General features: G+C 49.8%; 1 protein-coding gene and 1 pseudogene across 1 annotated transcript; both read right to left on the bottom strand.

Annotated features, from left to right (window-relative positions):
* Positions 1-493: 493 nt before the first annotated feature.
* On the bottom strand, positions 494-2210 carry LOC119339310 (expansin-like A4). Its single transcript, XM_037611421.1, has one exon. The coding sequence runs from the start codon at positions 1860-1862 to the stop codon at positions 927-929; it is 936 nt and encodes a 311-aa protein (XP_037467318.1). The 5' UTR covers positions 1863-2210; the 3' UTR covers positions 494-926.
* Positions 2211-5622: 3412 nt separating this feature from the next.
* LOC119339634 lies at positions 5623-6974 on the bottom strand (annotated as a pseudogene).
* Between the last annotated feature and the right edge of the window lie 3640 nt (positions 6975-10614).

Below are 10614 nucleotides of genomic sequence, written 5' to 3'. Positions count from 1 at the left end.
CCAACGAAACAAAAAAAAAAGTGGCCCGCCCCTTCCCGACCATAACGGGCCAACAAACAAGAATGGGCCAAAAAAAAAGAACGACGGGTGCAACGAGCGACAGCAACAGAGGCAAACAAAAGATCGAAATAAAGCTTCGCGTGATTGTCACAAAAAAAGAACGACGGGTGCAACGAGCGACAGCAACAGAGGCAAACAAAAGATCGAAATAAAGCTTCGCGTGGTTAGGCAATTCTGGTAATCTCTTTTTTGTATCTTTGAATATTAGCACAAGTTAAATAAAGCTTCGCATGATTGTCTAAAAAAAGCAACAGAGGCAAACAGAAGATCGAAATTTTTGCACGAGATTACAACAAACAGATCCAATGGCCAGAGACTTAGATGTGACATTCTTAAATTTCATCTACTCCTGGATGTGAGTTAGCAATTCCGTTTTGTCTATTTTTGTGATTAGTTTCTTAAGGAAAATTATGAAATAAACACAGCACAACACAATGCAATACAGTTAACGTAGTCTTAGTCGGCAACTGGATCAATCTTAATCAGCCCATGCAATCAACCTACAATAATACTCCCCTGCTATGCCAAAGAGGAAGAGGACGAGCAGCCAAAACAGTAGTGCTGTCATGTGATTCCAAGACCAGAACAGAGTCATCTACATGTTCTTCTCCACACGTGAAGCTACGCTCCAACCTCCTCTCTTTAGAGCGGGACTCGTCGTCGACCGTGCACACATGCATGCATGTCGTGCGCTGCGATGTACACGTCTCTGTACAGTGTACATGCAGCATCGACCGATATTCCGGCGGCCGGCCGGTGCAGATGTGCGTGTTTGGCGGCGCCGTCGGCGTGCAGGGCGGCTCCGATGGACCATCGATCGGTCACTGGCTCGACCTCCTGCTCCGACATGCAGTGGAGCCTGCGTATCATCTGAGCTGCTCGGCGTCGTCGCCCTCGTCCGTGGCGGAGCAGGAGGCGCCCCCGCAGGTGCTTGCGGCGACGTCGGTGACGCGCAGGCCGGTGTCGTAGACCGCGCCAGGCTGCCACTCCGCGGGGACCACCGCCCCGTCGGCGCGCAGCCACTTGCCGCCGGAGCCCGCGGTGACCACGAGCCGGAGCCGCAGCGGACCGGCTGGCACGCGCGACGTGCGCCACACAGACGGGGACGCCTCGCGCTGGGTCATGTACTGCCACAATGTCGGCAACGGCGCGGCCTCGTTGCTAGTGTCGGTGTGGTTGACCGCCCGGGCGACCTCGACGGCGGCGATGTCTGTCTGGCCGCCCTGGTAGAGGAAGCGGAGGGCGAGGTAGCCCCTCTCCCTGCTGCTCGTCTCCTCCACTTTAACCGCCAGGTTCTTGCTCTTGTACACGCAGGGAATCCTCCTGAAGTCCACGTCGACGGCTGCGTCCGCGAGCTCGCCGCCACGGTCTAGCGTGGTCATGACGGCGAAGGCGTCCTTGGTGAGCAGGAAGCGGCCAGCTGCAGTCTTGTTCGTGTCCGCCACTTCGCCTACGACGACGACCTTGACGCCATCCTTGGCGCACGCGCTCCGGCCCCTGCACCTCAGCTGGTAGCAGGCGCCGCAGGCCTGGCCGCCGCGGAAGAAACCGGCGCTGACGGCCGCAATGTGGAACCCCCCGTCGACGGCCATCTCCGCCGCCTGGCCACCATACCCGCAGGCGGCGCCGGTAAGTGCGCCGGCGCCGGGAGGGAGGATGGACACGGTGGATCTGCGCGGGCACCAGCCGCAGCGGTACGTCGCCGACGAGGCCCGCGCGGGCGGCGCCGAGGCGAGCAGCAGGATGAGGACGGAAACCGCCGCGGGGAAGAGGATCGGAAGCAGCTGCGGCAAGGCGGCCATGATCGGCGTTGGATGTAGATGGAAGGGATGTAATCGCCCAGCTAGCTAGTGCTGTCCGCGACTGCAGATCGATGGATAAGGCAGTTGAGACTGGTTGGAGAGGCCGGGGTTGCGTGGTGGTTTAAAGCAAGCGGGCGGGCGAGCGGCATGGCCCGGGGACGTGGGGAGCACGATGGATCCAAGGTGAAGGAATGCGACGTGACCTCGCTCTCATGTCTCATGCGCGCGCGATCGCTAGTTGGCTTGTGCGCGCGCGAGACTTTGCACACGAGATTCGAGGGTAAATGAATGGGCGTCGACGTCGACCGACCTTGTCCGATCAAGACATTTTTACGCGTACGACGGCACACACGGGTCGACGGATGTCGCCGTCCGAAAGCGAGCTGCCTGCATGCCCACCGTGAACTTTGTCCTGCGCAACGAGCGCATGCATGCTTCCAGCCTAGCAGGCCGTGTTGGTTCCGTCCTCAGTTTATTCCTATGGCCGAGTTCGTGACGACAATAATTTCCAGGCGACAGCTACTCACACACTTAAATTACTACTGCTGGATTTTAACGGCCATGCATGCATATGCACAATTTGGCACGTATTTTTAACGCAATCGATATTCCTACGGCCTCAGTTTATTTTGTAGCCAAACCCTACGCAATAGCTACATTTCAGTCGATTGAGTTTCGAAGTTGGGTCAGTTGATTTTGGTCGAAGGGAGAAACAGCCAGAGCGGAGGGAGAAACTCGCCGGAGGGGAGGAAGAAGCTTGTTGGGCAGGATACCTCAATATCTATCTTAGGATCTCGCCAGACTAGCAGGATCCAAGGAATCTTTGTACGTGGAGCACAGATGAATTGTTCCACACAACTTTTAAACAAGATGAGCTGCAACGAGAATCAGAGATCTTCACAGCTTCCTTTTCAAACTGAATATACTACTAGTACAAATGTTGCGCAAAATATTTAAATAAATACTTACAACAGCTGCTATGAGTATCACAGATCTTCACATTTGAACTTTTAAACGCTTATTATAACAGCTGCTACGAGTATCACATATCTTCACATTTGAACTTTTAAATACTACTTATTATAACAGCTGCTACGAGAATCAGCGATCTTGAGTTATTAACTAACTCCACCACACACACAGAATCAACTAATTAAGTTTTTTATGTAACTAATAATTAATTAATCAGAGCTGGAAATAGATCAACAGCAGAGATCGACGGACGTGCGTGCGTGCCATGAATGAGCTTACATATATGTATATGTATTTGCACTCCATGAAACCCATGTGCTAACAGAAAACCTCCTAGCTAGCACAATAATAATTCGCCCAAGGGAGCTGGAGATCAGCAGCACACACAGACCGATCTCCATGTTTTCGCCTGCTTATCCTCAAGGCTGTCTTCGACAGCATGTATACCAATATACATATTCGATTTCTCCAGGATGCATGGCAGTGTATTTATTCATCTTTGTCTGAGGATTATAGTATCAATCCCGAGAGATCGACCATTATACTTACTTAAATTAGCAAGCTGCCGTTATAACAAACCACAAGTATACGCTCGTAGTTGCGGACTGCTATGTAATTACGTAAATAAATGTTTAGGATTTTGCTATAAATCGACGTTAGATTATTTAGCATGGCAAATCAAACGTCTGAGATGGTAAATTATGTTGTGGCGAGGATGCCACTTTTCTTTAGGAAGGAGGGCAAATCCTTGTCATTTTCAGCTTTTGCCAGAATTTGCCATGCTTGCGAAAAGAATTTGTCATCCTCGTGACAACATAATTGACCATAAAAAACGTTTGATCTGCCATGCCTAAGTCTATTTAGATTTTTTTTTACTTTCCCTTTATCTCTGGATTGGTTGATGTATTTTCGTTATTCAGTTAATGAAAAGGGTTATGAAAAAAAAGATTTTATACATTTCCAAATGTTTAATTAGCTACTTTGGATATGTATGGCCACATATTCCGGCGCAAGCTAAGTAGACTGATAATTCTCTGTCAATCTTACTTTTTTTTCATACATACATATTTAGAGGAATTGTTTCTTTTTAACAAGGTAAGGGTGCAAAAGGATCTGGTACTACATTGAATTAAAGTGGTAGGACAATACTCTTACATTATGAGGAGTCAGGATCCAATAGGGACAAGAAATTACAAACCAGACCCTAACTTTTACAAGGAGGATTCGAACGGAAAAAAATAAGATTGCAACCATGTCCAAATCCACTCCCGGTTGGATCCAATTGCAATGTCGCCGAGCACGAAAACCACTTGGGATGCCACAACACCACCACAACACCACCAACAAGACATGGACCCCGAGTAGAAGCTTCATTGCCTTCCTTTTTAGCTCATGGTTTGCGAGGAAGATAGATGATTGTCTTTCGGCAAGATAGTTCAACGGCATGGCGACAATAGCCGGCAATCGACAACAGCAACACGCATTGTAGCTTCTTCGAGGACGCCACTGACGATGTGCTCTTTCCTATGTATGCTATCCAGCTCTCTACAACTCCTCTTCTCCTTATCCACCTCGACGATGGCTTAAAGAGTTGAGGCCAAGCAGAGGGCTCTCCTCCAGATCGGGTTGACCGACAAGTTTATTGCAGGAGATGCCAGTGTTGTCGCGGCTTGTGGAAGGAGGCACCGCACCACCACCATCACTAGCCAGACAAGAGTTGCTAGCCCGTAGTCACCACTCACACGTGACGGCGGCGCACTCCGTAACATCAACGCCACATGCCTCTGAGGTAGACTCAACCTTACTTCTACTATCTACATCGAGTTCCAGCGCCACTGGTGAAGAATGGGGAGAGAGTCGGGCGCCTCTCAACACGAGCGAGAGAGGGAGCGTGGGGTTTCAAAAAATGCCAGATTTTTTCCTAAAAAAATGTTCACCCAATTAAAAAATCTCTTCAACTAGTGTAAAAAAAATTGTAGTTGAAAAGAATAAATCCTGTACGGACCTTAGTATTATCAATTGACTGAAAATTGGCAAATCTGTTAGGGCTACTTATCTTGTCGGGATTATCATTGATTCATGAGCGGTAGTTAAATGACGATGTCATCATTGCACAATAAACTACTACTCTGTCCCATAATATAAAAATGTTTCAAGCTATATTAAATTGAAAAACGTCCTTATATTATGGGACAGAGAAAGTAGAGATAAATGTCACCAAACTAATTCCATAGAGAAGACGGTGGAATAAGAATCAGCAATGGCCGCAAGATCTTTGGACTTGGCCCGCTGGGTAGATGCCGAATGCCTAATGCCGATAGCTCACCCACCCACTCATGTAGTGCATGCATGAGTACAATGACAACGATCTCAATTATCAACCGTGCCTATGTATAGCCCACTAGCTAGTATGCACTAGCTACTTGCAAGTGTGGTCAATGGCCGCCCGTCATGGTGGAAGCACAATCATAGAGCACGCACCATTTCTTCCGGCGGAGCTTCAGCGATGACGACGACGAGAAGTTGTAGGCGATGAAGGGGTCTAGGTTGGAATATCCCAAGGGCGTCGTTGCGAACTTCCATTTCTTTCGGGTTCCTTTTTGCTATTATGCCTCTTTCTCCGTTTCTCTTCCCTTTTCCGCGTGTGCTGCGTGTCACGATGTAGATGCAGCGGAACACGTACACATCCGTGCAGTGCAGTGTACATGCAGCAGCAGCAATGCATCATCGACCTTCCCGGCGGCCGGCCGATGGCGTGCAGGCCTGGTCCGAGCGCGCGTCTGCGTCGTCAACTGAGCTCCTACTCCTCTTCGCCGTCGTCCCCGGAGGTGGAGGCGCAACTGCATGTGTGCGCGGCGACGTCGGTGACGCGCAGCCCTGTGTCGTAGACCGTGCCTGGCTGCCACTCCGCGGGGAGCACCGCCCCGTCGGCGCACAGCCACTTGCCGACGGAGCCCGCGGTCACCACGACCCTGACCTGCAGCGGGCCAGCCGGTGCGTGCGACGTGCGCCACACCCCTGGTGACCCCTCGCGCCATGTCATGTACTGCCATTTGTCGGCGACGGTGCGGCGGCACTCTGCGCGGCATCAGGTGTCGCCGCCTGCGCGACCTCGACGGTGGTGATGTTGGTCTGGCCGCCCTGGTAGAGGAAGCGAAGGGCGAGGTGGCCCTTATCCCTGCTGCTGGTCTCATCCACCCTCACCGCCAGGTTCTTGCTCTTGTATGCGCAAGGTATCCTCCTGAAGTCGACGTCGACGGCTGTGTCCACCAAGCTCCCGAGCTGACCATCGTTACGAGAAGCGGTCAAGGCGGCGAACGCGTCCTTCGTGAGCTGGAACTGGCTGCCGCCTGTCCTGTTCGTGCCCGTCGCCGGTTTCGCCACGTCGGAGATGATGACCTTGACGCCGCCCTCTGCGCACGCGCTCCGGTCCCTGCACCTCAGCTGGTAGCAGGCGCCGCAGGCCCGGCCGCCGCGGAAGAATCCAGCGCTGACGGCTGCAATGTGGAACCCCCCGACGGCGGCGAGCTTGGCCGGGTCACCGTATCCACACGCGGCGCTGGTGAGGACGCCGACGTAGAGAGGGAGGAGGGAGGCGATGGATCGGCGCGTGCACCAGCCGCAGCGGTACGACGACGAGGGAGTCCCAGAAGCGCGCACGGGCAGCGATAGGGCGAGGGCGGCGGCCACCGCGAGGACGAGGACGAGGAGAGAAGGCGCGCCATGGTCGGTGGATCGATGAGGCTAGAGTCTAGAGAGCAAGATTTGTTAGTCGATGGATGTATGGATGGATGGATAACGAGGACTGGGATGAGGAGGTGTGTGGTTGAAGGCTCCCTTTAAGCACCAAGTTACACCTACGTCTACGTGGGGGGCATGAACTAAGATGATATCGAAGCAAAGGATCTTTTCAACTCCACATGCGCGCCAAGAATAGTCTGAATCAAGTCTTAAACTATATAGTAATTAACATGTGCTCATGGGCTGGCCGTAGGTCGTGTCTGCCTGATTCGGACGGACCGATCGATATGTTCATGGCTGTCCTTGTACGAAAGCTAAGCTGCACAGGCGCATGCGTACGTTGCGCCGGACTGGCGGGCACGTATAGTTCACGACCCCAGCCTGGTACGATGTCGCCATCGGCATATTCCTAAACTCCCAAGCTAAATTGCCGAAAAATGGTTTCACCCGCTTTGTATTACAAAGCAACCAACCGAACTATACAGGGATAGGTGCTAGAACGGAAGCAGCACAGTCACGCCCCAAAAAAACGACAGAGAAAGAGCAAAAGAAACAAATGATCGACAACGACGGATCAACAAAAACGAAGAAGCCTCGCAATAGCTGCGCCCACCGGGATCTTCCACTAGGCTCCAAGACTTCGAAGCACCGGCACCTATCAACATATTCAAGAAGGATCGCGACGATGACGACACTGCTGGCAAGGGTTTCCCCCGGTACACGACGAGGCGAGAGAAATGATAGCCCTCGACGCCCTCCCGGAAGGTCAGGTGGCACCCACAGGCGCCACCGCGCCGGCGTCGGCCATGCAGATAGGGGTTTCCCCGATCTCAAGACGCACCTTGGGCGCTCCGGAGCCTGCCACCAAACCAACCACTAACCTGCGCCAATGCGGTCTTGAGGCCCCACGCCGTCTCACCACGGCACCGCGAAGTGAGGATAGCATGGTGAATAATCAGAGCCGGTACAGTTCACGACCCCAGCCTGGTACGGTGTCGCCGTCTGCATATTCCAAAACTCCCGTGACTAGAAGCTAAATTCAGAGGCGAGCAACCATGCATTTCCAAACATGCATGCACATTCGAGGGCCTGTCTTGACGTCTTGTGGCGCCATGTGAGCCACGGTGGGCACCTACGGGCACACGGGCTAAGTATAAACAGTTTTCTAGCAGTAGCTGCCAACTGAGGTTCCGGCCGGTGGGGGCACCGTCGTGGAAGAAGAAGAGCGGGCGGGAAGGGATCTTTGGATTTCCAAACCCGCCGGCCACCAGACTCGCGCCTCACTCCTTCACCCACAAGCTAGATAGAGAGAATTTTCCATTCCGGTTTATGATAGGCCCCTTGCCATTTCCAATGATCGGTCGACGCAAATAAACAAGAAACAAGGGAAACAAGTTAGGTTACCTGGTTTGTTTTCAAGTTCCAAAAGTCCTTGCGTTACACAGCCAGGACGGGAAGGGTGGCCATGACCATGACATTTCCCTACTAGTGGATGCATTACTCTGGAATAATGAGTCGTAGTACTACATAACCTCATCAACACGTACGTGTGCATGCATGCACAGGGTTTCTCTCCATTAATTAATAAGGAACAGTCTCTCCATACAAAGTGCACAGTGGAGCATGTACATACTTGTTCCTACATTTTCATTATTTTGAGAACGACGGCTATATGCAAGTTGTCTGAATTTGTAATTTGGGTAAGTTGATTTCGTGGGAGAAAAAAGAAGGAAATGAGGCTGAACTCCGAGGCCGAGCCGGGGAGCTTCGCGGCGAGTGGCAACGAGGTGCGGGGACACAGACGAGGCAGAGCAAGGAGCAAGCCGAAGTGGGGAGCTAGAAGCGAGGGGATTCAGGGAGGGTGAAAGGTGAAGCAAGAAGAAAGAAAAACATCACGTTAGATCTTAATCCAACGGTCCAGAAACTTGACTTACGCAAAATAAAATTTCAGACGACTTAGTCCCTACTTTGAGATCGGTGTTTGTTCCTTCATGTCATCGGTGGTCAGTTAACCGTAGTATTTATGTGTACTATACATTCATGCATGCAGAGGGAGACACATCACACTTTAGTTACAACAGCTGCCATGAGAAAGATCTTGCAAGTTGAAACACAATGAACTAATCGATCAAAGTTGGAAGTGGACGGATCAACAAGAATCCATGTGCCAATTAGAAACTAGTACTAATGCAATAATAACTTTCAAGCATGCAGCTGGAGAACAAAATCTCCCTGATTTTGACTACGTTGTCGCTGAAATTGTTTGCGATCGCAGCATAATTTATTCTAGTATGAAACCTATTGTAAAGCTGCATTGATACTGCTACTGGCAGATTTGATCCCAGCTTCATATTCTATCCGTCTATATTTAAAGCGGCAATTTGAAATGAACTAATTAAAGGAATGCTCCAAGCTACAAATATTCGTATGGTACTACTAAATTGAAGGTGTACACAGTTGTTGGATTTGGTCGACTCGCAATTATGCAAACACGATGATTGATTAGCAGCTACGCGCATAGTTGTAGTTTCTTGTGATGATTAGACCGATCTCTTAGCTCACCCAGCCACCCTGTGTCCATGCATGCATTAGTCGAAAATGACGGTGATCTCAACTCAAGTGTGATGGCCACTCATATGCACTACCTAGCCGGTTTCTGGTGTATTGGTCAATGGCGCCGTGATGGATTCAGATTCATGAAGAACGCATCGTTCACCTATATTATATGGCATCGCATATATATTATACATGCCTATAAATAGACAATTCTAAGTACGACGTGCCTGCCATGATAATAATGTCGTCTTGTATGATTATATCTAATCTCGCTGCTAAAAAACTGGCTTAAATAAACTTAGCAAGGCAGTTGGAGAACAGATCTCTGTGATCGATTATTACCAAATCATCATTTCAAACAGTTTGATGACGACCAAATCATCATTTGAAGCAGTTTGATAATGACCGATGGTTTAACTTTTGTCCGTGAATTTGGAATATCAAACCCAAATTTGCACAAAAGTGTTTGTCAGCAATAGTTCCACATGCTGGGCCATTGCAAGGATGGGCAGCACAACACAAGAGATACACAACATGGCAACATTTTATATCACAAGAGAGGCCGTGCACTTGATAATTAGAAATTCAGGAGAAGTTTAGTTGAAAACCACCCATATCATCTACTAGTGCGTGTAATCCATGTGCCAATTAGAAATTAGTCGTACAATGATAATTATATATCTAACATGCAGTTATGCAAAATACGGCGAATAATTGGAAGCCGCACATTGATGCAGTTTCTTGTGATGATTAAGCTTCACCGCTATCTTGGGTTACGCCCCCTAGGCACCGCACTCCCCGCAAGCGAAGTGTTGAAAAGGTGTTGCATGTGCGCTGTGACGGAGGCACATGTACTTAGTTTTCCTAGGTAGTCCATGGATTTGGTTGTAATTTTATTATGTCTGGTGTTCTTTGTATTGTCATGACTGAAGATGAATACATTGAAAATTTCTCACACACAAAATTTAAAGAGACAAGCATGTGCGGTTGAATCAGTTTTGGAGAAAAAAAAGATGAATTTTTTTGTCAAAACTGAGAGTAAAGATGGGATGAGGATAAAACAGATCCCCGTCCCATCTTTGTTTTCTTGGAAATGATTATTTGGGCTGGTCTCCCCTAGTTGATTTTAAGATGAAGGCATTGAGCATTTCCACTCGATAAGTGGATTCGCAAAAAAAAACACTTGATAAGTGTCTCCAAATTCCATAGAGAAGCATCAACAATGGCCGACGCATGGCATCTCCAAATTCCTAAAAACCCTCTGGCCGGCCGGGATATACATATGAAGAAACATTAGAGATTAGACTAGCTGCCGATAGCCCACACCCTCACACTCATATAGTCCACCAAAAACTTCAAAACATGCACGACGAACTTGCTAGTGTGGTTAACGGCCGTCCACAATCATGGAGCACGCACCATTTCTCTCGGCGGAGCCATGGCGATGACGACAGTGAAGAAGAGCATGCGATGAGGCGATCTT

The sequence above is a fragment of the Triticum dicoccoides genome, chromosome 7B, assembly GCF_002162155.2.
Source record: "Triticum dicoccoides isolate Atlit2015 ecotype Zavitan chromosome 7B, WEW_v2.0, whole genome shotgun sequence".
NCBI lineage: Eukaryota > Viridiplantae > Streptophyta > Magnoliopsida > Poales > Poaceae > Triticum > Triticum dicoccoides.
Note: the sequence above shows the minus strand (reverse complement) of the source record. Positions and strands in the feature narration are given on the sequence as shown.